The 27,473-nt window shown below is 49.1% G+C and overlaps 1 protein-coding gene across 2 annotated transcripts in view; it reads left to right on the top strand.

Annotated features, from left to right (window-relative positions):
* The window catches only part of LOC144681720 (protein FAM3C-like), a 62,254-nt gene that overhangs the window by 9,153 nt on the left and 25,628 nt on the right, over window positions 1-27,473 (top strand). For both annotated transcript variants that reach the window (XM_078543623.1, XM_078543622.1), the window contains one exon: window positions 13,637-13,755. In XM_078543623.1, coding sequence (XP_078399749.1) covers window positions 13,743-13,755 — 13 coding nt within the window. In that variant the 5' untranslated portion in view covers window positions 13,637-13,742. The remainder of the gene's footprint in view (window positions 1-13,636; window positions 13,756-27,473) is intronic.

Here is a 27,473-nt window from a genome sequence, read left to right as displayed (position 1 = left end):
GAGACAAACTTCCAAAAAAATTTGTAAACGTATCAAGAGGAGCTAATAATATTCCCATCAAGAATTCTGCACCCCCCAGCCTTTGCCACCCACCACTGTCATCATCAAACCTGAGGAACTTAGAATAGGAAGAAAATGGAGGTGGAGCATTCTTCAATATTATCATCTTTATACTATTGGAGCTACTGTGGTGCTGTTTATGGCTAGCCTGAGGATTGGAGCACGATTATCATGTTTAGTGGTAAATCTGGCCTGTTCCTTTAAAAATAACCTCATTATGCTTCTGATAAAAAGCAAAATACTGCAGATGCTGGAAATCTGAAACAAAAACAAAAATAGCTGGAAAAACTCAGCAGGTCTGACAGCATCTGCAGAGAGGAATACAGTTAACGTTTCGAGTCCGTATGACTCTTCATCAGAACTAAGGAAATATAGAAATGAGGTGAAATATAAGCTGGTTAAGGGAGCAGCTCTACCTGTCCCACCCCCCCTCAACCAGCTTATATTTCACCTCATTTCTATTTTTCCTTAGTTCTGATGAAGAGTCATACGGACTCGAAACGTTAACTGTGTTCCTCTCCACAAATGCTGTCAGACCTGCTGAGTTTTTCCAGCTACTTTTGTTTTTGTTTCTCATAATGCTTCTTTTGGGAATCAAGATAATTATAGCTGCTTGTAAATATACTCATCGAATAGCTGTCAATAAATTGCTTGTAAGCTTCAGAATCAATTCCTGAAGCTGCCTCCTGCCAGCTCATAATGCACATTCACTTCCTAGAATCAGAGAATCATAAAAGCCCTGTGCAAGAGCAACTAAGCTGGCACCATTCCTCAGCCCTTTCCCCGTAGCCCACATATGTTTTCTCTTGTGGCGCTTACCCAAATTGCTATTGAAAGAATTTGCCTCCACCAGATTCTTGAGCAGTGCATTCCAGACACTAATCACTCACTGCGTAATAAACTTTCATGTCAGTGTTGGTTTTTTTTTTCAATAACTTTGTGTCCCTAGTTCTCCACCCTTCCACCAATGGGAACGGTTTCTACTCTATCTGCTCTGTCTTGACCCTTTATGATTTTGAATATCTCTATCAAATCCCCTCTCAGTCTTCTCTTCTCCAAAGAGAACAGCCTCGGCTTCCCCAATCTATCCCCGTAACTGAAGTCCCTCAATCCTGGAACCATTCTCATAAATCTTTTCTGCACCCCCTCTTAAGCCTTCATTTCCTTCCAAAAGTGGGGCGCGCAGAATTAGACACAATCCTTCAGTTAAGGCCGAACCACTGTTTTATAAAGGTCCGTCACAAGTTCCTTGCTTTTGTACTCAGTGCCTCTGTTTATTAAACCCAGAATCCTGTGTGTCTTTTTAACTACTTTCTCAACCTGCTCTGCACCTTCAACACTTTTTTTATTATTATTCTTTCATGGGATGTGGGTGTTACCGGCAAGGCCAGCATTTCTTGCCCATCCCTATTTGCCCTTGAAAAGGTGGTGGTGAGCCATCTTCTTGAACCATTGCAGGCCATGTGGTGTAAGTACTCCCACAGTGATGCTGGGAAGGGAGATCCAGGATTTTGACCCAGCAACAGTGAAGGAAAGCCTATATATTTTCAAGTCAGGATGGTGAGTGACTTTTTTTTATTCATTCATGGGATGTGGGCATCATTGGCTGGGCCAGCATTTATTGCCCATCCCTAATTGCCCTTGAGAAGGTGGTGGTGAGCTGCCTTCTTGAACCGCTGCAGTCCATGTGGTGTAGGTACACCCACAGTGCTGTTAGGAAGGGAGTTCCAGGATTTTGATCCAGCGACAGTGAAGGAACGTTGATATATTTCCAAGTCAGGATGGTGAGTGACTTGGAGGGGAACTTCCAGCACGTGGTGTTCCCATGTGTCTGCCCTTGTCCTTCTAGGTGGTAGCGGTCGTGGGTTTGGAAGGTGCTGTCGAAGGAGCCTTGGTGAATTTCTGCAGTGCATCTTGTAGATGGTACACACTGCTGCTACTGTGTGTTGGTGGTGGAGGGAGTGAATGTTTGTGGATGTGGTGCCAATCAAGCAGGCTGCTTTGTCCTGGACGATGTCAAGCTTCTTGAGTTTTGTGGGAGCTGCACTCATCCAGGCAAATATGGACTATTCCACCACATTCCTGTCTTGTGCCTTGTAGATGGTGGAGAGGCTTTGGGGAGTCAGGAGGTGAGTTACTCACTGCACGATTCCTAGCCTCCGACCTGCTGTTATAGCCAGAGTATTTATATGGCTAGCCCAGTTCAGTTTCTGGTCAATGGTAACCCCCAGGATGTTGATAGTGGGGGAATTCAGTGATGGTAATGCCATTGAACATCAAGGGGCAATGGTTGGATTCTCTCTTGTTGGAGATGGTCATTGCGTGACGCTTATGTGGCACGAATGTTACTTGCTACTTATTAGCTCAAGCCTGAATGTTGTCCAGGCTTGGAGGGGTACTTCCAGGTCGTGGTGTTTCCATGTGTCTGCAGCCCTTGTCCCTTTAGGTGGTAGAGGTTGTGGGTTTGGAAAGTGCTGTTGATGGGGCCTTGGTGAGTTGCTGCAGTGCATCTTGTAGATAGTACACACTGCTGCCACTGTATCAGTGGTGATTGGAGTGAATGTTTAAGTTGATGGATAGAGTGCTGATCAAGCGATTGCTTTGTCCTGGATGATGTTGAGCTTCTTGAGTGTTGTTGGAGCTGCACTCATCCAGGGAAGTGGAGAGTATTCTACTACACTCCTGATTTGTGCCATGTAGATGGTGAATAGGTTTTTGGGAGTCAGGAGGTGAGTTTCTTGCCAGTCTTTAACCTGCTTGGGAAGCCACAGTATTTCTATGACTGGTCCAGTTCAGTTTTTAGTCAATGGTAACCCCCAGGATGTAGTCGGTGGGGGATTCAGTGATGGTAATGTCATTGAATGTCAAGGGGAGATGGTCAGATTGTGTCTTGTTGGAGATGATCATTGCCTGGTACTTATGTGACACGAATGTTACTTGCTACTTATTAGCCCAAGCCTGAATGTTGTCCAGGTCTTGCTACATTGGAGACAGACTGTTTCAGTATCTGAGGAGCTCCGAACATTGTGCAATCATCAATGAACATCCCACTTCTGACCTTATGATAGAGGGAAAGTCATTGATGAAGCAGCTGAAGATGGTTGGGCCTAGGTGGCATGTGGGTAGGTTGACAAGTGGGTAGGGTGGTAGGTATGCAGGGTGGCAGGTGGGTGAGGTGGTAGGGTGGCAGGGTAACAGGTGGGTGAGTTGGGTAGGTGGATCGGAGAGTAGTCATGTTGTGTCGGGAGGGGTTGTCAGGTTGGAGGCTAGTCAGGTCGGGTCAGGGGGTATTGGATTGTGGGCTAGTGAGGTCAGGTTGGGAAGTTGGGTCAGGTCAGGCCGCGAGGAGTGTTGGGGGGGGAGTCAGGTGGTGAGGTCAGGAGGTCAGGTTTCGGGGGAAGTCGGGAGGGGTCAGGAGGTATGGTGAGGGGTGGGGGGAAGACAGGAGGTGGTCGGGGGTGGGGGGAAGGATGATGGGTGGTGGTGGGGATTGTGGGTGTAGTGGGTCAGCGTGAAGTATTGGGATATGGTTTGGTATAGTTACCCAGGAGGTAGACTAGGATTTTTCTATCCAACATTTCCTGGATTACTATTCAGGTAAGTAAGCCAAAGTCTCCGACTCTAACTCAGAGTTTGAGACTTTTCCAAAGATTCCTGGGAAACAGGGGAATTGCCCATTGTATGTTCAAATTCCCGGGCTGTTCCCAAGGAGTCAGTTGGCACTTCCGAAGTGTCCCATAGTGCATCTTTCAGGATATGTCCGGCCTCCAATTATCTGGAGATCGGAAGACCCTGAGCCATTATTACTGAATAAGTTAAGTTCACAGTGAAACACCAGATTGATTCCACAATCAAATATGCTCAAAATAAGTGACTAGGAATCTGTCTCTTTCTATCTGCGGATTGTTTTTATTCCATCGTGTATTTCTCACAGATTCCCCAACACCTGGATTCTCATTGGCATGCATTATTCTGCACCTCCCCCACCTCATTTATGATTCCTAATCCTGTTATGTGCTCATGTTTCTTATGACAAGCAGTAAAATGAAACTGGAGTAAAATAAGGTGTGGTTTGGAACACATCTCTACCTTTGCTTAGACTTGCAAGTCATTGTTAGAATCCAGATTGTTTTGCACACAATACCAATCTATAATTGGTGTATTCAGTGCACACAAAGAACATTGCACATGAAAGTTGCTTCAGGCTTGTTTCTTGGGTCTTGGCTGTTAATAATGAAAACATTAAGGTTAACATAGCAACCAGCCTTTAGGATAATTCCAGATTAAGAACCCTAAATTATCAATAGCTATTCTCAGATTAAAAATTGTTTTCATTACAGCAAAGATTTAGCAAAGGTCTTTAATGCTATGAACAATTTTATTATGTAGATTTCAGCTGGCTGTTTAACTTGGATCGTGAGCACAGTCCAAGAGGAAAACTCTGCTGGCCATATTCTGTACCACTCATCATCACCCTAGTCATCACTGACCTAAATTGGCTCCAGATCACTGCACTCCACAATTTAAAAATCTCTTTTTTCACGCCGTTGTTCCCCTCTATCTGTGTAACCTCCTCCAGTGCTGTAACCCTATCCCAAATTCTTCATTCCCCTGACTCTAGCCTCTTGTACATTTCCGTCTCCCTTCATTCCACCATTGGCGGTCCTATCACCTGCTCCCTTTGCTTCCAATACTCCAATTCCCTCCATAAACTCACTCTCCACCTGCACCTCATTTACCAGCCTCCTTAAAACCTCTTGACGAACCTTTTTGCTCATCCCTCCGAATATCTCTTTTAGTTCGGTGTCCACTTTTGTTTACACTTTTGTGAAGTGTTTTAGGAAGTAATTAGGAAAGCTAATAGAATGTTATCATTTATTGTGAGGGGAATTGAATAGAAAAGTAGGGAGGTTATGCTTCGGTTGTACAGAGCACTAGTGAGACCACATTTGGAGAACAGTGTACAGTGTTGGTCACCTTATTTAAGGAAGGATGTAAATGCGCTGGAAACAATTCAGAGAAGGTTTACCGGACTAATACCTGGAATGGGTGGGTTGTCTTATGAGGAAAGGTTGGACAGGCTAGGCTTGTATTCGCTGGAGTTTAGAAGAGTAAGAGGCAACTTGATTGAAACATATAAGATCCTGAGGGGTCTTGACAGAGTGGATGTGGAGAGGATATTTCCTCTTGTGGAAGAATCTAGAACTAGGGGTCACTGTTTAAAAATAAGGGGTCACCCATTTAAAACAGAGATGAGGCGAAATCTTTTCACTCAGAGGGTTGAGAGTCTTTGGAACTGTCTTCCTGAAAAGGTGGTGGAAGCAGAGTCTTTGAATATTTTTAAGGCAGAAGTGGATAGATTCTTGGTAAGCAAGAGGGTGATAGGTTATCGGCGGTAGGTGGGATACAGGTTTCAGGTTACTATCAGATCAGCCATGATCTTATTAAATGGCGGAGAAGGCTCGAGGGGCTGAATGGCCTACTACTCCTTGTCTGTATGTTCGTAGGACATTTTTCCAAGTTAAAGGCACTACATAAATAAATGCATGTTGTTGTTGCTGATGTGAGTAATGAACTTCAGATAAGAACTAAGATCAGGAGTCCCAAGCCGTGGATATATGCAATGGACTGCTGATTAATTAGTATCTTTGAATAGTAGGCTTAGCTCCAAAAATGAATGTCATTGATTGAAGATTTACAATGCAGGATGTAAAAATACTGGCCCTTATTTTTGATTTGGCTTTGGTACAAGAGAATTTGCATAATCTTTTGTCAGGAATTTAAGTTAATTGAGTTAAGTCCAAAACGAAGTTGGTGGTTGGCATTTAGGAGGGGATTAAATGGCCTTTTCTTGTATCCTTATATCAAAAACCAGGTGCAGAAAGACAGAGTGGAACAGTCCCAGATTTGAACTAGGTTCGATAGTGGGTGGGAAAAAAAACCTTTTACTTGCCAGCTATGATGGTGGCTTTTCATGCTCCCATTCCCGACACATTCCCTCCTTAATAATGCATTCCCAGGAAACACACCGGGTCACTGCCTGACGGCCTCTGATTTTCCTGCCCTGCTGTCACCTCAGGCCTTCAGGTGCCGTATTTAAGGGGCACCCCTGCACAGAGCTAGCACTCTCTAAGGGATTGGAAGCTGCTAGAAAGTCATGGCTACCAAAGGGAGGAAACATGCTGCCCCCAAATTTAGCAACACCTGCCTTGGGCACCTACTGGACACAGTGGAGGCCCACCATGAAGCCCTCTATCCCCACTCTGGATGAAGACCAGCAAGCAAGGTCACCAATCCAGCATGGGAGGCAGTGGCAGTGGTGGTCAGCACCAAATGAGCACAGCCATCCAGTGTCTCCTCCATTCTACCAGGGTTAGTCACTCTTCTCATTACTCTCAACTCACACGCTCACAAATCCATCACACATCCACAGGGACCTCACTCACTGCTAGTTAAAGGGACATCACCATTCGTTCTCTCACACACACCTTCATCTGTCCTGCGAATTGTGTCCTCATCCCGTCCATGGCACCACTCACCACCCACACATGCCAGGCATCCTTATCATCTGGCCTGGCAGGTGTCCTGCTTACACTCTCTCCATCTGTATTCATGCAGGACAAGCTGGCACACAACAAATGGGAGAGGTCACAGTCTGGTGGAGGAATGCTCGACATCACGGTCCTTGCAAACTTTGAAAATAGAATCATCCAGCTGGCTGGCAATGATCTGGACCATTCCTGTGCTAACAGTGAGGTCGGTGGTGCTCAACCAAGTCCAGCGATGCAACATCCATCAGACAACCATGCTGTGCGTTAGTTCCCCTGTTCCGCAGTCTCCTGCCATGCACTAATTATCTCTCCTTGCTTTCGCAAGCGCATCTGGGAAGCAGCCCAGGGGGTCCACAACCCAGGTCCTCGACTCAAGCCCCAAAGACAACTTGGAAGAAGAATTGGATGGCACCCTAATTGAAGACCCATCACAGCGCTCCCCCACACCCTTCACCAGCGCAAAGACACACAACTCAGAGAGACCTAGTTCTAGAGTAGCCTTGGGGTCACAATCTGGTGAGCACATCATACTTGTCTGATCCACAGCAGGCAGTGTTAGGAACTTCCCAGGTTTCCCGCACTCGGAGGACTGCTGGAGGCCAGAAATCTGTTGAGTCCAAGGCATATGAGGAGCCTCTGGGCTCGGTCATACCTCAGTTGCTGGAGCTGCAAAGGGAAGCTCGAGAACATCAGGAAGGAATGTCTGCTGTACTCCTCAGATTGCAAGGCTCAATGGAGGAGTCTGTCCACCTTCAGTCTGAGGTGATAGCACCAGCATGCCAAAGCACCGAGGTCAACACTGGTAGGATGGTGGCCGTCATGCAGACCTTGGTCCAGGACATTGGTCCTGCACTGCTGTGCGAGCTCAACTCCATTGCTGACACCATAGTTGGCCTCCAACAGTGTCAACTTGAGAGGGGTGCAGGCCAGCTCGATCTCACTCCAGTTCCTTCTTCTCCTCAGGGAGTCATCAAGGGGCCCTCGGGCACCCAGAGGGAGGAGGATCAGCAGGTGCACACCCTGGGACCATTCACCCAGGCATCTCCGGGCGTGCCCGGCCCATCCAGATCACCTGTTCCTGTGACCTCAGCAGCTCCAGCTCCACAGGCCAAGGAGCGCACCACTGCCACACAGCAGGATCCTGAAAGCAGGCCAGGGCCCTCCAGGTCTCGGCCCTCCAGAGGACACTCACCAAGATCATCACAGGCTGCCTCCACCTCCGCTGGGGATGTCAGGGGAGCACCAAGATGTTAAGAAGATGTAGTTGCACAGCCTGGGCATGGATGTACTCCCAAGAATGTTTCCCTGCCTATGGCTCCTTGTCATGATGAACACAGTCGTATCGCCCAGAAGTGAAACCTTGGTCCCTGCACGAGATAAAGGCAGGTGTCTCAGTCCAGGGCCTCTTCCCTGTGCAGTGTCTAACTTTCAGACCAAAGTGATGGTCCAACTTCACACTCACTTGATGCATTACTGATGCCTGCACCTCGATGATGCATGTCATTGCTGCCAGAATGTCATGGGCAGGTGTCACAGAGTTCCGTCATTCTCTCTGGGTGCTCTCAGCACCTTTAAGGTGGGACCAGTGTGACCAGTGATGCTGTGCTTCTGAAGGGGTCAGGTGCTGAAGGCTGACAAAGGATCAGGTGCATTTAAAGTTTCACGGCTGCGTCTCCATGCTATGACCCTGATCACAGAGCGCAAGCGAGCTTCCCTCAGCCAGACAGGAGTCAGGCATTCACAGAGGCAATGTGAAGATCCATGGAGTGTCCTCACTGCATGTTGTCATCATCCTCCTGGAATCTAGTGACTATTAGGGCCTCCGTTGCATCTCCATGACATGAGCCTGAGCACTGAGGGTATGTGCGCTGCCATCAGCCACACAGGAGTCAAACATTCACAGATGCAAGGTGAGGATGCCAAGACTGTCCTCATTGCATCTTGTCATCATCCTTCACGAATCTTGCGCCTGCCTTGTCTGGCCAATGCGATGGCCTCATGGCCGGCATCCTTGCCTTCGACGACCTCATCATTGTCACCTCCTTCGCCGCCCTCCTCATCGGAGGATACATGCAGCTCCTCCATCTCCTCCTCAACCAGGTCCTCTCCCTGTTGCAGCGCCAGGCTGTGGAGCGTGCAGCAAGCTACGATGATGCCTGACACCCTCTGGGGACTGTATTGCAGTGCTTCACCGGGCCTGTCGAGGCACCTGAACCTCATTTTCAAAATTCCTATCGTTTGCTCCACCAAAATCTGAGTCACACATAAGCCACGTTATACCACCTCTCTGCTGCAGCCACATGGCGTCATCAGCCATGTCCTCTGTGGGTAGCCCTTGTCCCTGAGGAGCCAACCCTGCAGCCTCTGTGGACCCTGGAAGATGTCAGGGATGTGAGACCTGTTAAAGATGTAGGAGGCATGGACACTCCCTGGGAATCGGCACAGACCTGTAGAATGTGTTTGCGGTGCTCACACACCAGCTGAACATTCAGCAATTGGAAGCCCTTGCAGTTGACATAGTTGACCGCTTGTTGCCACAGAGATCTAAGTGCCACATAAGTACAGTTGATGGCGTAAAGTTCTGTGCCTTCACGAAGATGGCGTCTGTGACTTCCTGGATGCACTTGTGCATGGAGGCTTGCGAGATCCTGCACAGGTCACCTGTGGACCCCTGGCATAAAAATTGAGCACCACGATTACTTTCACAGCCGCTGGCAGTGGATGTCCTCCATGTCCCCGTAGCACCAAATCCCGCATCAGGTGGCATATGTGACTGACCAGTTCCCCAGACATGTGCAGTCTTCAGCGACACTGGTTCGTAATCACCTCCAAGAATGACAGGCGCCATCTATAGACCCTGGGTCTAGCAAGACACCTACAAGTGACAGCTCGCTGTGAATCTTCAGCTGCGTGCACAGCAGACCCTGCCGTCCCTTCACTTTGAGGGAGGTGCTCCTCCCTTTGCCAAGCCAGGCGCCTCCACCGCTCTCTTCTTTTTTTTCTCTGCTCCCTGTAAGCCATGAGGCACACTGCCAAATCACCAGGCTCCATGATGCTGATGTCCTCCTCCTGCAGGATCAAAAAGAGAGAGGTGCGGGTTAGCATATGTGTCCTAAGAACCTCACTTGGTTAAGTCTGAAGGCCCTTCATGCATGCAGGCGTGTGCTAGCCACCACTAGGTTGGCCAGCGTGTAGTGCGCTTCATGACCCACCCACCTTCGCCCCACTCCACTTGACCGATTGTTGACAGCTTTGGCTGTTGGACTGCATGCTGTGCTGTCATCTCAGGCACAGGCATTCTCCTAACCTGCACTGCAAAACTGCGCTGTTAGCGTGGACCATGGGGTATATTGCTCTAAACCATAATAAAGACAGTGTAAGGGGCTATGAGTGCCTCCACCAGTGACTGCACCATGCCTACCTTTCACAAGGGGATTGTACAACTTGCCCAGTCGGCCAATTGTTCTGCTGCCCCCTAAAACACACATTAATTTGCAGTCTGTGCCTGAGGGGCAAAAAATTCTGGAGCATTTGGAGGCACTTTCATGCTTTTGCGTTGCTTGAGTGGGCAGAAAAGCTTCAGAGGCCCGACTCCAAGCATGTCAATGTAGCTGCTGAATGGTCTCAGCTGCGGATGAATGCCCACTCTTAACAAGCTTTTGCTTCCCTCACTACCATCACCACCATCCACCCCCCCAACCCCCCACTCCCCACCCCACACCTTCCACCAGCTTCCCGGCATGTGCTTGTGTACTTCCTTCAGTCTGTGCTGCCAGGCCACCCCCAACACCCCCATTTCAACACACCACCCTGCTCTCATGCCCACATGTCCGTCCTTGGCCTGCTGCATTGTTCCAGTGAATCTCAATGCAAACTGGAGGAACAGCACCTCATCTTCCGACTAGGCACTTTACAGCCTTCCGGACTGAATACTGAGTTCAACAACTTCAGATCATGAACTCTCTCCTCCATCCCCACCCCCTTTCCAATCCCCCTTTTTCCAATAATTTATAATTTTTAAAATATATATTTCTTTTCCCGCCTATTTTAAAATTTATTTTGATCTATCGTTTTATCTCCACCTTTTGGCCCATTTCGATCCCTTCCCCCCACCCCACCCCCACTAGGGCCATCTGTTACTTGCTCGTCCTGCTTTCTACCCTTAATGTCACCATAAGCACATTCCTCAGATATCACCACCGTCAACACCCCTTTGTCCTTTTGTCTATGACATCTTTGGCAATCTCTTCTTTGCCTCCACCTACCACTGGCCCTCTATCCAGCTCTACCTGTCCCACCCCCCTCAAACAGCTTATATTTCACCACATTTCTATATTTCCTTAGTTCTGATGAAGAGTCATACAGACTCGAAACATTAACTGTATTCCTCTCCACAGATGCTGTCAGACTTATTAAGTTTCTCCAACTATTTTTGTTTTTGTTTCAGATTTCCAGCATCCGCAGTATTTTGCTTTTATCTCATCCCATTGAAGTTGGCTTTCTCCCAATTAATTATCCCTGCCCTGGATTGTTCCTTGTCCTTCCCCATGACCAACCTAACTCTTATGATATAGTGGTCACTGTCCCCTGAATGCTCTCCCACTGATATTTGATCCACTTGGGCCAACTCATTCCCCAGACCCAGGCCCAACATTGCCTGCCCTCTCATTGGACCGGAAACATACTGCTGCAGAAAATTATCTTGAACACATTCCAGAAACTCTCGCTCTTCTTGTCCCTTTGCACTATTTCTTTCCAGTCTATGGGCAGAATCTTGCCCTCGGATGGCGAGCGGGCCCCACCGGCTTGGCGGCGGGCGGCCAGTCGACCCCTGTCACTGAAATGGGACCCACCGCCATTTTGAGTGGGCGGGCCAATTAAGGCCCGCCCAGCAGCCTTCCCAACGCTTCCTGTTCCGGGGGGGGAAGGGGGCGGAGGGAATCCCCATCTGTCAAAGTGTGCTCTTTTGAGCATGCGTGCGAAAGAGTGCACTGCTCCCTGAGGCAGGACTTTGCCTCAGGGAGAATACTGACAGTGGAAAAAACTTCTAAAATATAAACATTAAAAAATTATTAACATGTCCCCCTCATGTGACAATGTTAATAATGAACACATAAACTTCACTAATATTTTACAAAATGGACATGAAACTTCATCCCGCCAGTGGATGAAGTTTCATGAATAATCTGGAGCCCCCTGGGTCTCCTGGCTTGCCCGCCAGCCTTAAGGTTGGCCGGGCAGGTCTTTAATTACTTTAATTAACCCGTCAATGGCCTCAATTGGCCATTGACAGGTCGGCGGGCAGACAGCTGATTTCGCTGTCCGTCCGCTTTCCTAAAAATTTAAATGGACCGGGATGAAGTCGGGCGTTCCGCCCGATGTCATTCCGCGTTATTTTCCCCACAGCGAGCAGGCCCCGTCCCCAAATCGCCGAGGGGAAAATCCTGGCCTATATTTGGATAATTGAAGCCCCCATTATAATTATACATATCATTGTGCCAAAGATAAAGCAATAATTTTAGCTTAATGGGTGTTGCTTTATTCAGTTAGTATTCATTAAGCACGGTATTTTCTGAGCTACCTCACAATCACTGGGGCCTCACATACAGCAGGAAGTAGATTTCCTGTGATTTTCTACCTATTCATATCACCACACCCATGACATCCTGATAAACTCAAGGCTACATGCAAGGCCCCCCTCAGTAGCAGGAGCCTGAGAAAATTCTACTGAAGAAGGTTAAAAAAAGTACAATCAGGATTTTGCCCCAAGCTTAACTAAGTAGAATAAAAAGCATGTGGGATGAGGCAAGCTACCTATACTCACAAATGGAGGTAGGATTCATCCATGGAGAGATATCCCAGATATGGCTACCATAAAATCTAGAGTAAGCAGCATAGAAAAAACTCTAAAACAAAACAACCATTGTGAGATGTACTAGAAGAATGAACCTTGATGGGCTGAGTGGCCATTTCTTATTCCAAACTTTTATCTTCTGTAACTGCTGTTACTCTTGTTTTCTCTGTTATTTATTCATGACACTGATTACTGTTCCATATTTTCTAGCTGGAAAGATCAAGGTATCTTAGCTGTTGATGTCTCTCTGCAAACTCTCTGGGCAGAACTTTCTGCCTGTCGGGTGGGCAGGCCCAACCCAATCTCCAGCGGGCGGGGAGCCGATCCCCGCCATAGAAGTGGGCCCTGCAGCCATCCAGCGCGACATCCAGCGGGAAGAGCTATGCACTTCCTGTGCAGGAGGGAGGGGATTCCCTAAAAGCGAGAGTGCTCTCTTTCGCGCATGCACATGAAAGAGCGCACATCCCTCTGAGGCTAAGTGCTGCCTCAGGGAGATTGCTTACACTTTTAAAAAGATTAAAAATAGAAAAAAAAATTCCCTAACATGTCCCCCTCATGTTCATAAATTACAGTAAAACTTTATTCAACTTTTTAGAACACTATGAAACCTCATCCTGCCAGTGGATGAGGTTTCATGTTTTTTCTATTTGCCGCTGGGGCTTCTGGCCTGCCCACCAACCTTAAGGTTGGACGGGCAGGTCCTTTAATTGTTTAATTGATCCTGTCAATGGCCTCAATTGGCCATTGACAGGTCGGCGGGCGCACAGCTGATTTTGCTGCGCCCCCGCCTACCTGAAAATTTAAATGGGGCGCGGTGAAATCGGGGGTTCCACCCGATGTCATCCCACGTCATTCTACGCATTGGCGAGCCCCCTGCTCGCCGACAGCAAAATTCTACCCTCTGCATTTGCTCAAAATAGAACTGCAGTGCTAGGTAGAAAATATTTCAGGGCAATTGAGGAGAACACTGCTATTTGATGAATGAAAAATATAGCACCATTCCACTGTTAGATATTTCTGTGCATTTTATGTTGTGCATTTATATTGACATCATATCTTTCAAGATTCATGTTTAGTGAATTAAACATATGATAGAGCAACTGAGTAATCAGTGACTAAAAAAGGCTGTATTTGCAATTTAATTACTTTGATAATTGATCTGCCGTTTCAGGAAGTACTGAGGTGATGTAATGATCATTTACAAGGAAGTAACTGGAACAGTTTTGAAAACACAAATAAATTATATTTGAGACCCTGCATACTGTACTTCATAAGAAATGAGGATCACAGGTAGGAACTTCACTTTCAAAGTCTTCAAGTAACTTGGCCATGGCAGCTTTCCCATTTAGAATTTTGTTTGTCCACTGCAGTGATATAAGAATTAATTCTGTTATAAGAGATGTTCACTGAAGATCTACGACTCCCAATTTAAAAGGAATTTGTAAGATAGGCTTGACCAAGAGGTGAGATTATACAAGTAATTACAGTTCAACAATGTGTGGGTACTATCTGTTAACAAAGAGACTGGACCAGACCACCTGATACTTAATTTGTAGTGACAAATTGTTTTTGATAACTGGGGAAATTTATACTGATACAAAAAAAATTAAGGGACTGGAGATAGAGACTGATGCATGGAATGTGCAGGTGGATTTAATCAGTTTACTGGAGAATTGGTTCAGATCAGAAAGTGGCAATGAGTTTCATTAAACATGGATTAGAAGGGACAGAAAATGAAATTCAGAGTCGTGGTCACTTGTTACATAACAATGCAGCTGTTGTGAAGGAAGTCAGTTTAACTTCAGAGTAAACATCCAGGTTGAGTTAGATGGTAATTAACAAGTGCTGTAAACTGATAAAGTGACATACGCATGATTAAAAAAAGAGAGAAAAGCAAAAAACTGCGGCTGCTGGAAATCCAAAAGAAAAACAAAAATACTTGGAAAAACTCAGCAGGTCTGGCAGCATCTGTGGAGAGGAGCACAGTTAGCGTTTCGAGTCCACATGACTCTTCAACAGAACTAAGGAAAAATAGAAAAGGGGTGAAATATAAGCTGGTTTAAGGGGGGCGGGGGGGCGGTGGGACAGGTAGAGCTGGATAGAGGGCCAGTGATAGGTGGAGATAACCAAAAGATGTCACAGACAAAAGGACAAAGAGGTGTTGAAGGTGGTGATATTATCTAAAGGAATGTGCTAATTAAGGGTAGAAAGCAGGACGAGCAAGGTACAGATAGCTCTTGTGGGGGTGGGAAGGGGTGAAGGAATCGAAAAAGGCTTGAAGGTAGAGATAAAACAATGGATGGAAATACATTTAAAAATAATGGAAATAGGTGGGAAAAGAAAAATCTATATAAATATATAATGGAAATAGGTGGGAAAAGAAAAATCTATATAAATATATAGATTTTTCTTTTCCCACCTATTTCCATTATTTTTAAATGTATTTCCATCCATTGTTTTATCTCTACCTTTTAGCCTTTTTCGATTCCTTCACCCCACCCCACCCCCACTAGGGCTATCTGTACCTTGCTCGTCCTGCTTTCTACCCTTAATTAGCACATTCCTTTAGATAACATCACCACCTTCAACACCTCTGTGTCCTTTTGTCTGTGACATCTCTTGGTTATCTCCTCCTATCACTGGCCCTCTATCCAGCTCTTCTTGTCCCACCCCCCCACCCCGCCCCTCCTTAAACCAGCTTATATTTCACCCCTTTTCTATTTTTCCTTAGTTCTGTTGAAGAGTCATGCGGACTCGAAACATTAACTATGTTCCTCTCCACAGATGCTGCCAGACCTGCTGAGTTTTTCCAGGTATTTTTGTTTTTGTATTAAAAAAAAAAGAGGTCTGAGATAGGAGGATCCAAGTCGTGGGGCACATTAATTAAATCTAAATAAACTGAAATGAGGCTTTACACATTCCAAGAGATGAATTCTCAAATAGTTAATAGAGAAAAAGTAGAGGCCAATCTTGATCTTAAATGGTACAATATCTGAAGACTGGGGAATATTTCCCCTTGCAATGTTGTTGGATTTAAATAAGAAAAACACAATTAACTGATCCAGATTTCAAGAAAGCAGATTTTAATGAATAGAGTTAAAATTGGGTGAGTTGATTGGAAAATAATGAAGGGGATAAGAACCACAAAACTAGGGAGTGCAGGTAAGGATAATTTGAAAAAAAAACTCCAGTCGCTGACTGTGCCTTATAGGCCCTTTAAGGGTCATCATTGGCTACCCAAAGTCGACAACGTGCTGGCAAACCAGCCGGCCGGTGCTAGAAGATTGCAGGCCCATCCACCCCCAGTCTCGCCTCAGTGGTCGTTTAAAACTTCAGCTCCATGTATCAAAGAAACCAGAAACCCCCAAATGTTGGTGGACTTGGCTATATCAGAATCCATCATGAATTTTACAACACTAATCCCTCACTGTTTCTAACAATAGAAGATTATATGTTTTAAAATAAGATATTTTATCCCTTCTCCTTTCTCCTTCCATATCTCCTTGGACAGCATTCCATTGCCAATTAGTCTGATGTTTTATAACTAGTTGCATAAATTGATTGAATGGGCTTGTTTATCAGTTTTCTCTCCTTGTGGGAAGGCATCTGGGTAGATTGGCTGGCATTCAGAACTTCTCAATACAAAAGCAAAATATTGCAGATACTGGAAATTTGAAATAGAGACAGAAGATGCTGCAAATACCCAGCAGAGCAGGAAGAATCTACGGAAAGAGAAACAGGTTGATGACCTTTCATCAGATCTGGAAAAGGTTAGAGAGAAAGTAAAGGTTTTAAGTAATGGGAAAGAAGGAAGGGAAGGAAAGAAAAAGAGGTCTGTGATCAGGCGGAAAGCAGGAGTGATTAAGTGACAAAAAGGGATGATGCTACAAGGCAAAAGAGCTTGGTAAGAGGACAATAAAAGAACAAAAAATAGGTTTAGGAGGGGTGTAAACGACAAGAGCAGAATAATTAACAGTGTCTGCTGTACCTCTGAAAATATGCTAGCTGTGGTTATGATCTGAACTTGTGGGACATTGTGGGATAGAAGATGCGTCTTGACCTGCTGAGTAATTCCAAAATTTACTCTTAATTCAGAACCCATTGTTTGGGGAACAGTTGGAATGAAAGTTGGACCTCACTGTAACACATCATATTATGGGTACCCGCATGGGCCCCAGCTATGCCTGTCTCTTTATGGGGTATGTGGAACATTCCTTGTTCCAGTCCTACTCTGGCCCCCTCCCACAACTCTTTCTCTGGTACATCGATGATTACTTCGGTGCTGCTTCATGCTCTCGTCGGGACCTGGAAAAATTGATTAATTTTGCTTCCAATCTCCACCCTTCCATCATTTTCACATGGTCCATCTCTGACACTTCTCTTCCCTTCCTTGACCTCTCTGTCTCAATTTCTGATGATAGACTGTCCACCAATATCCATTACAAGCCTACCGACTCCCACAGCTACCTCGACTACAGCTCCTCACACCCCGCTTCCTGTAAGGACTCCATCCCATTCTCTCAGTTCCTTCGCCTCCGTCGCATCTGTTCTGATGACGCTACCTTCAAAAACAGTTCCTCTGACATGTCCTCCTTCTTCCTTAACCGAGGTTTTCCACCCACGGTCGTTGACAGGGCCCTCAACCGTGTCCGACCCATCTCCCGCGCATCCACCCTCACGCCTTCTCCTCCCTCCCAGAAACATGATAGGGTCCCCCTTGTCCTCACTTATCACCCCACCAGCCTCCGCATTCAAAGGATCATCTTCCGCCATTTCCGCCAACTCCAGCATGATGCCACCACCAAACACATCTTCCCTTCACCCCCCCTGGCGGCATTCCGTAGGGATCGTTTCCTCCGGCACACCCTGGTCCACTCCTCCATCACCCCCTACTCCTCAACCCCCACCTGTGGCACCTCCCCATGCCCACGCAGGGGATGCAACGCCTGACCCTTCACTTCCACTCTCCTCACCGTCCAAGCGCCCAAACACTCCTTTCAAGTGAAGCAGCATTTCACTTGCATTTCCCCTAACTTAGTCTACTGCATTCGTTGCTCCCAATGCGGCCTCCTCTACATTGGAGAGAGCAAACGCAAACTGGGCGACCGCTTTGCAGAACACCTGCAGTCTGTCCGCAAGAAAGACCCAAACCTCCCTGTCACTTGCCATTTTAACACTCCACCCTGCTCTCTTGCCCACATGTCTGTCCTTGGCTTGCTGCATTGTTCCAGTGAAGCCCAACGCAAACTGGAGGAACAGCACCTCATCTTCCGACTAGGCACTTTACAGCCTTCCGGGCTGAATATTGAATTTAACAACTTTAGATCTTAAACTCCCCCTCCCCCAATCCCCACCCCGTTTCCTCCCCCTCCCTTTTGTTTTTTTTTCAATAATTTATATAGATTTTTCTTTTCCCACCTATTTCCATTATTTTTAAATCTACAACTAATACCTTGTCAATCTTTCCACCCCACCCCCACTAGAGCTGTACCTTGAGTGTCCTGCCATCCATTCTTAATTAGCACTTTTCTTAGATAATATCACCACCTTCAACACCTCTTTGATCCTTTTGTCTGTGACATCTTTTGATTATCTGCTCCTATCACTGCTTGCTTGTCCCTACAACCACCCCACCCTCAACTTCTCTTCCACCGCCCCCCCACCTTAAACCAGCTTATATTTCACCCCTCTCCTAACTATACTCAGTTCTGTTGAAGGGTCGTGTGGACCCGAAACGTCGACTCTTTTCTTCTCCACCGATGCTGCCAGACCTGCTGAGTTTTTCCAGGTAATTCTGTTTTTGTTTTGGATTTCCAGCATCCGCAGTAGTTTTTTGTTTTTATATTATAAGACACATGATTTGCATTTTTTTTGATTCCAGTTCAGAACTGTTCAATGTGCATATCAGAATATTCATCACAGTGTTTAAAAACAACAGTGTGTATTAAAGAGCACCATTCACATTGTAAAATGTCCCAAGGTGCTCAAGGGACCTTATTTAGCACTGAGCCACATAAGGCGGCATTAGGACAGATAACCAAGAGCTTAGTCATAGCTCTTAAGGAGCATCTTAAAAAAGGAAGAGAGGTGTAGGGGTTTAAGGAGGGAATTCCAGAGGTTAGGACCTTGGCAGCTGAAGGTTCGCCACCAATGGTGGAGCAATTAAAATCGGGATGATCAAGAGGTCAGAATTAGATGAGTACAGATATCTTGGAGGGTTTAGGGCTGAAGAAGATAACTGAGATAGAGATGGACAAGACCATGGAAGGATTTGAAAACAAAGATGCAAATTTTAAAATTGAGGTGTTGCTTAACCAGGAACAACTGTAGGTCAGTTGGCACAGGGTTGATGGATTGGCTTTGTTTACATACAAGTGAACAGAAAATCTGGAGGGAGATGCGGAGAAGGGCAGGGATAACTGATCCACAGGCAGAGTCCACAGGCTTAGCGCTTGGAGGGTTGATTTGGACAAGGAAGAAATCGGCAAGATTGGCCCCTACCGGGCAGGTGCTGGTTAGGAAGGTCAGCAAGAGAATAGGAGGGGCAATTTGGAGTTGCTGCTCATAAGCAAGCAATGATGAGCAGTTTGATGGGGCCCTTCAGAAGATGTCAAGGGAAGCACACAGGAAGCTGTAAGCTTATCTGAGAGGAAGTGAAACCTGTGAATGATGACAGAAGTATAGGGGCTGAGGGAGTAAGAGTTGGGCTAAGGATTTTGGAGGGCAGAGTTTTTCAGAAGAAACAAGTGAAATGAGGCATAACGAAAGGATCCTAGGAGGAGTCTAGGAAAGGTAAAGAAAAAACAAAACAAAAATAAAAATAAAAATAAAAATACCTGGAAAAACTCAGCAGGTCTGGCAACATCTGCGGAGAGGAACACAGTTAACGTTTCGTGTCCGTATGACTCTTCAACAGAACTAAGTAAAAATAGAAGAGAGATGAAATATAAGCTGATTTAAGGGGAGGGGTGGGACAATTTCCAGCATCCGCAGTTTTTTGCTTTTATCTTAAAGCAAAACAAATTGACTGGGGTAGAAAAACAAATGGAAATAGAAGTAAGGAGCTTAGGTCGGGAAATCAGCCAAAACACACATGAACGAGCACAGGGAAACTCAAACAAAAACAAAAATACCTGGAAAAACTCAGCAGGTCTGACAGCATCAGTCTGACAGGGATACAGCCGACGTTTCGAGTCTGTATGACCCTTCATCAGAACTGAGACATATAGAAATGAGATGAAATATAAGCTGGTAGAGGGGTGGGGGTGGTGGGGGGGGGGAAGGGGTGGGGGGGGTGGTGGCGGTGGGACAGGTGGAGCTTGATAGGGGGCCAGTGATAGGTGGAGGCCAAGAAGAGACTGCCAAAGATGTCATAGACAAAAGGACAAAGGGGTGTTAACGGTGGTGATATTATCTAAAGTATGTACTAATGGGGACATTAAGGATAGCAAGCAGGACAAGCTAGTGGCAGATGGCCCTAGTGGGGGTGGGGTGGGGGGAAGGGATCGAAATGAGCTAAAAGGTGGAGATGAAACAATAGATTGAAATAAATTTAAAAATAGGAGGGAAAAGAAAAATATATTTGTAAAAAAAATTATAAATTATTGGAAAAAGGGGGATCGGAAAGGGGGTGGGGATGGAAGAGAGAGTTCACGATCTGAAATTGTTCAACTCGGTATTAAGTCTGGAAGGCTGTAGAGTGCCTAGTCGGAAGATGAGGTGCTGTCCCTCCAGTTTGCGTTGAGCTTCACTGGAATACAGGGAAACTCTAGTTAGAGTGGAAATAAAAACAGGAAGTGTTGGAAAATTTCTGTATGTCTGGCAGCATCTATGGAGAGAAGGTTTTGAGTCCAATATGAGTCTTCTTCAGAACTCTGACGAGGGGTCACATTGGACTTGAAGCGTTAACTCTGTTTCTCTCTCTACAGATGCTGCTGAGATTTTCCAGCTCTTTCTGTTTTTATTTCAGATCACCAGCATCTGCAGTATGTTGCTTTAATTCAAATTACATTAGCCTGGTTATGGAGCAATTATACATATACCCTTGTAGTAAATGGAGATTAGAGATGGGACAGCAGGAAGGAGTCTAGAGTTAAAGTCCAATGTCTTGTGAAGGGATGAAGTACATGTAGGTGGGGTGGAATTGGCATGGCATCAAGAAACTATTGCTCAAGTTCAGAGTTGGGTGTGACGGGTGAATGAATTCCAGAAGCTACTTGAAAGGAAAGGGCATTGGGGGATGTACTGATGGAAGCATTTCCATGGGAATAAAGATCTAGACGTTAGTGCAGAATTACCTGCTGGCCAGAAAAAAAGACAATGGTGAAGTCGAAGATAAGATCCCAAAGAATCAACAAAATACACTTCAGCCCTGGAGGTGAATCTGTGGTGAAGAACAAGACTGTAGCTGAAACTGAAAAACCAGTTGAGCCAGTACAGGTCAGCCACAGGCTTCGTAGTGAAGAGCAGTGAGGGGATGGGGCGGGGGAAGGGCTGTAAACTGATCGGATGCTTTAAAAGTCGGCTGCATTTGCTGCTGCTGCACAGAACCAGTTGCACATGCTTACTTGCATCCGTTCTGTCCACTGGTGCCAACGCGATTTCTCCCAGCTCTGACATTATTATGCGCCCACTGTCCACCTCCGCTCACTATTACACTCAGTGCCCCTCCCGACCCCTCACTGCCCTATTGAATCCCTTAATGATTTTAATATAGCTCGATTGGATCATCTCCCTCACTCACTGCCTTTCTTTCCACTATTCAGCTCTCCACTCACTGCCCCTCTCCCTACCATTCACCTCCCCCACTCGCTGCACCTCTCCCCACCATTCACCTCCCCGACTCGCTGCCCCTCTCCCCACCATTCACCTCCCCCATTCACTGCCCCTCTCCCTACCATTCACCTCCCCCACTCGCTGCCCCTCTCCCCACCATTCACCTCCCCCACTCACTGTCCCTCTCCCTAGCATTCACCTCCCCCACTCACTGCCCCTCTCCCTACCATTCACCTCCCCCACTCACTGCCCCTCTCCCTACCATTCATCTCTCCCACTCGCTGCCCCTCTCCCTACCATTCACCTCCCCCACTCGCTGCCCCCCTCCCCACCATTCATCTCCCCCACTCGCTGCCCCTCTCCCCACCATTCATCTCCCCCACTCGCTGCCCCCCTCCCCACCATTCATCTCCCCCACTCGCTGCCCCTCTCCCCACCATTCACCTCCCCCACTTGCTGCCCCTCTCCCCACCATTCACCTCCCCCACTCGCTGCCCCGCTCCCTACCATTCACCTCCCCCACTCGCTGCCCCTCTCCCCACCATTCACCTCCCCCACTCGCTGCCCCTCTCCCCACCATTCACCTCCCCCACTCGCTGCCCCTCTCCCCACCATTCATCTCTCCCACTAACTGCCCCTCTCCCCACCATTCATCTCTCCCACTACCTGCCCCTCTCCCCACCATTCATCTCTCCCACTACCTGCCCCTCTCCCCACCATTCACCTCCCCCACTCGCTGCCCCTCTCCCCACCATTCATCTCTCCCACTACCTGTCCCTCTCCCCACCATTCACCTCCCCCACTCGCTGCCCTTCTCCCCACCATTCATCTCCCCCACTCGCTGCCCCTCTCCCCACCATTCACCTCCCCCACTCGCTGCCCCTCTCCCCACCATTCACCTCCCCCACCCACTGCCCCTCTCCCTATCATTCACCTCCCCCACTCACTGCCCCTCTCCCCACCATTCACCTCCCCCACTCGCTACCCCTCTCCCTATCATTAATCTCCCCCATTCACTGCCCCTCTCCCTACCATTCACCTCCCCCACTCGCTGCCCCTCTCCCTACCATTAACCTCCCCCCCTCACTGCCCCTCTCCCTACCATTCACCTCCCCCCCCCGCACTGCCCCTCTCCCTACCATTCACCTCCCCCACTCACCGCCCCTCTCCCCACCATTCATCTCCCCCAATCAGTGCCCCTCTCCCTATAATTCACCTCCCCCACTCACTGCCCCTCTCCCTATCATTCACCTCCCCCACTCGCTGCCCCTCTCCCCACCATTCATCTCTCCCACTAACTGCCCCTCTCCCTACTATTCACCTCCCCCACTCGCTGCCCCTCTCCCCACCATTCATCTCTCCCTCTAACTGCCCCTCTCCCTACCATTCACCTCCCCCACTCGCTGCCCCTCTCCCTACCATTCACCTCCCCCACTCGCTACCCCTCTCCCTACCATTCACCTCCCCCACTCGCTGCCCCTCTCCCTACCATTCACCTCCCCCACTCGCTGCCCCCCTCCCCACCATTCATCTCCCCCACTCGCTGCCCCTCTCCCCACCATTCACCTCCCCCACTCGCTGCCCCTCTCCCCTCCATTCACCTCCCCCACTCGCTGCCCCTCTCCCTACCATTCACCTCCCCCACTCGCTGCCCCTCTCCCCACCATTCATCTCTCCCACTAACTGCCCCTCTCCCCACCATTCATCTCTCCCACTACCTGCCCCTCTCCCCACCATTCACCTCCCCCACTCGCTGCCCCTCTCCCCACCATTCACCTCCCCCACTCGCTGCCCCTCTCTCCACCATTCACCTCCCCCACTTAGTGCCCCTCTCCCCACCATTCACCTCCCCCACTCGCTGCCCCTCTCCCCACCATTCATCTCTCCCACTAACTGCCCCTCTCCCCACCATTCATCTCTCCCACTACCTGCCCCTCTCCCCACCATTCACCTCCCCCACTCGCTGCCCCTCTCCCCACCATTCACCTCCTCCACTCGCTGCCCCTCTCCCCACCATTCACCTCCCTCACTCGCTGCCCCGCTCCCTACCATTCACCTCCCCCACTCGCTGCCCCTCTCCCCACCATTCACCTCCCCCACTCGCTGCCCCTCTCCCCACCATTCACCTCCCCCACTCGCTGCCCCTCTCCCCACCATTCATCTCTCCCACTAACTGCCCCTCTCCCCACCATTCATCTCTCCCACTACCTGCCCCTCTCCCCACCATTCACCTCCCCCACCCGCTGCCCCTCTCCACACCATTCACCTCCCCCACTCGCTGCCCCTCTCCCCACCATTCACCTCCCCCACTCGCTGCCCCTCTCCCCACCATTCATCTCTCGCACTAACTGCCCCTCTCCCCACCATTCACCTCCCCCACTCGCTGCCCCCCTCCCCAACATTCACCTCCCCCACCCACTGCCCCTCTCCCTATCATTCACCTCCCCCACTCACCGCCCCTCTCCCCGCCATTCATCTCCCCTAATCAGTGCCCCTCTCCCTATCATTCACCTCCCCCACTCACTGCCCCTCTCCCTATCATTCACCTCCCCCACTCGCTGCCCCTCTCCCCACCATTCATCTCTCCCACTAACTGCCCCTCTCCCTACTATTCACCTCCCCCACTCGCTGCCCCTCTCCCCACCATTCATCTCTCCCTCTAACTGCCCCTCTCCCTACCATTCACCTCCCTCACTCGCTGCCCCTCTCCCCACCATTCACCTCCCCCACTCGCTACCCCTCTCCCTATCATTAATCTCCCCCATTCACTGCCCCTCTCCCTACCATTCACCTCCCCCACTCGCTGCCCCTCTCCCTACCATTAACCTCCCCCCCTCACTGCCCCTCTCCCTACCATTCACCTCCCCCCCCCGCACTGCCCCTCTCCCTACCATTCACCTCCCCCACTCACCGCCCCTCTCCCCACCATTCATCTCCCCCAATCAGTGCCCCTCTCCCTATCATTCACCTCCCCCACTCACTGCCCCTCTCCCTATCATTCACCTCCCCCACTCGCTGCCCCTCTCCCCACCATTCATCTCTCCCTCTAACTGCCCCTCTCCCTACCATTCACCTCCCCCACTCGCTGCCCCTCTCCCTACCATTCACCTCCCCCACTCGCTGCCCCTCTCCCTACCATTCACCTCCCCCACTCGCTGCCCCTCTCCCTACCATTCACCTCCCCCACTCGCTGCCCCTCTCCCCATCATTCATCTTTCCCACTAACTGCCCCTCTTCCCACCATTCACCTCCCCCACTCGCTGCCCCCCTCCCCACCATTCACCTCCCCCACTCGCTGCCCCTCTCCCTATCATTTATCTCCCCCATTCACTGCCCCTCTCCCTACCATTCACCTCCCCCACTCGCTGCCCCTCTCCCCAACATTCACCTCACACCCCTCACTGCCCCTCTCCCTACCATTCACCTTCCCCACCGCACTGCCCCTCTCCCTACCATTCACCGCCCCCAATCAGTGCCCCTCTCCCTATCATTCACCTCCCCCACTCACTGCCCCTCTCCCTAACATTCACCTCCCCCACTCGCTGCCCCTCTCCCCACCATTCATCTCTCCCACTAACTGCCCCTCTCCCTACTATTCACCTCCCCCACTCGCTGCCCCTCTCCCCACCATTCATCTCTCCCTCTAACTGCCCCTGTCCCTGTCATTCACCTCCCCCACTCGCTGCCCCTCTCCCTACCATTCACCTCCCCCACTCGCTGCCCCTCTCCCTACCATTCACCTCCCCCACTCGCTGCCCCTCTCCCTACCATTCACCTCCCCCACTCGCTGCCCCTCTCCCTACCATTCACCTCCCCCACTCGCTGCCGCTCTCCCTATCATTCACCTCCCCCACTTGCTGCCCCTCTCTCTACCATTCACCTCCCCCACTCGCTGCCCCTCTCCGTATCATTCACCTCCCCCACTCACTGCCCCTCTCTCTACCATTCACCTCCACACCCACTGCCCCTCTCCCTATCATTCACCTCCCCCACCCACTGCCCCTCTCCCTATCATTCACCTCCCCCACTCACTACCCCTCTCCCTATCATTCACCTCCCCCACTTGCTGCCCCTCTCCCTACCATTCACCTCCACACCCACTGCCCCTCTCTCTATCATTCATCTCCCCCACTCGCTGCCCCTCTCCCTATTATTCACCTCCCCCACTTGCTGCCCCTCTCCCTACCATTCACCTCCACACCCACTGCCCCTCTCCCTATCATTCATCTCCCCCACTCGCTGCCCCTCTCCCTACCATTCACCTCCCCCACTCACTGCCCCTCTCCCTATCATTCATCTCCTCCACTCACTGCCCCTCTCCCTACCATTCACCTCCCCCACTCACTGCCCCTCTCCCTATCATTCATCTCCTCCACTCACTGCCTCTCTCCCTACCATTCACCTCTTCCACCTGCCTTCCCCTCACCACCCCACACACAACCCTTCACCAGGTGGTTACCGGGATAGCAAGCGAGGTGGCAAGGGCACAGGAGAGGTGTGGTGCGGGCCTGCTACAAAAAGCGGTGAGTGGGAGGCTGCTAGCAGAGTGGCAAAGGGTCAGGAGAGGGATAACAAGTGGGTCAGTGAATGGGTAGAGAGCAGCAGCGAGCATGGCAGCGAGGGGTCACGAGATGGCAGTGAGCTGTCAGGAGAGGGCAGCGAAGGGCCGGGAGTGGGGCAGCGAGGGAGCAGGAGAGGGCTGCAAGCTTGACAGCGAGGGGTTAGGAGAGGGGCTGCGAGGGGTCCGGGAGGGGCAGCAATTTTGACAGCGAGGGGTCAGCAGACAGGCTGCGAGGCATCAGGAGAGATACAGCAGGGATGGTGAGTGGTCAGGAGAGGGGTTGGGAGAGGGTTAGCAAGCATAACGGCAAGAGGTTAGGAAGGGGTCGGGAAAGCAGCAGTTAGCGTGTCGGTGAGGGGTTGGGAAAGGGGCATCGAACGGAGGTGGACACAGAGCTCACAACAATGACATCACTGGCAGGAGAAACCGTGGGCGTAGCAGGTGGGGAATGAGCATGTGCAAGTAGGCAACAGAGTTACTGTGTAAACAGATTAAAACAACAGAGTAGCAGATCAAAGACAAAGCAGCTGAGTTTCACAGTATAATCCAGTGCAGAAAACATCATCTTCAGGCATCAAGAAATCCAAGAAGTTGGAAGCCAAGTTTGAGAAAAGATTCACTGTTCATTTAGGGAAGCAAAGAGAAGACCCACTCAGGGAATGGACCATGACAGTTTACACTGGCAATCAACTTGTAGTTGCGGCTAAAATGCAGTAATAATTAGCAGCAGGGGGCCTTAAACAGCGGAAAAGAGGAGATTGGTTGAGAAAGGGAAATTGGTGGCCAAGAAAAGAGATGGACTCATAAGGAGGTCCATAGGGAGCTGACCACCCAGAAACTATCTTATGAACAGTAAAGTTCACTTGTAATGATATGAAGATTTTATGTCTTGGGTAAATGAACTTGTTGGCCAACCGGACTCTAACTGCATGCCTTCCTATGTTCTCATCAATTGCTGCTTGCAGTCAATAACGGGGAGAGACTGATATAGGAATAAACAGTGATGGTTTATTGAGGCATAGGGCAGAGCACCAGATCATACGTGCTCACTCAGAAACCTCCAGAACTAGACCTACAGTTCCCAGTTGCCCGCGCTGTACAGTGATTCATCAGTGATGTCACATGCTAAGTACACTTGCATTCTCTTAAAGTCACTGGGAATCTCACTTTACCACATCCCTCCCCCTTTACTTAAAAGTACAGCTAACAAGCATAAAACACATTAACTGTTTACACAAGAACTATTTACAGGTCACGTCTTGCGGGAGGCTTTCTCGGACGTGTTGAGCGTCTCAGTCCAAAATCCGCGGCTGGTTTTTCCAAGACCTCCTTTTCAGGGGATAGTTGTCCTCTAGGCTCCTCAGTTGAAACTGGCAGGTTTGTCTCCCTGACCCCCTCGGGTCCCACAGGCCCCACCGGCGCTTCCCAATCATGTGACCTGTCCTCTACATGCTGCACAAACTCGAACGTAGATGAAGACTGCATTTCTTCTTGTAGGACTGATGTTCTTTTGCGGAGATGATCCACATGTTGTCTAATTATTCGGCCATTTACCAATACATTATGGGAGAGGGGTCCAGTTACTGCATTCATCTCGCCTAACAGCCAGTTGGGCCCACCTCCAAAGTTCTTCACGAGGACAGCATCTCCCATTGTGAATGTTCTTTCGCGA

The sequence above is a fragment of the Cetorhinus maximus genome, chromosome 6 (assembly GCF_964194155.1).
Source record: "Cetorhinus maximus chromosome 6, sCetMax3.hap1.1, whole genome shotgun sequence".
Taxonomy (NCBI): domain Eukaryota; kingdom Metazoa; phylum Chordata; class Chondrichthyes; order Lamniformes; family Cetorhinidae; genus Cetorhinus; species Cetorhinus maximus.
Note: the sequence above shows the minus strand (reverse complement) of the source record. Positions and strands in the feature narration are given on the sequence as shown.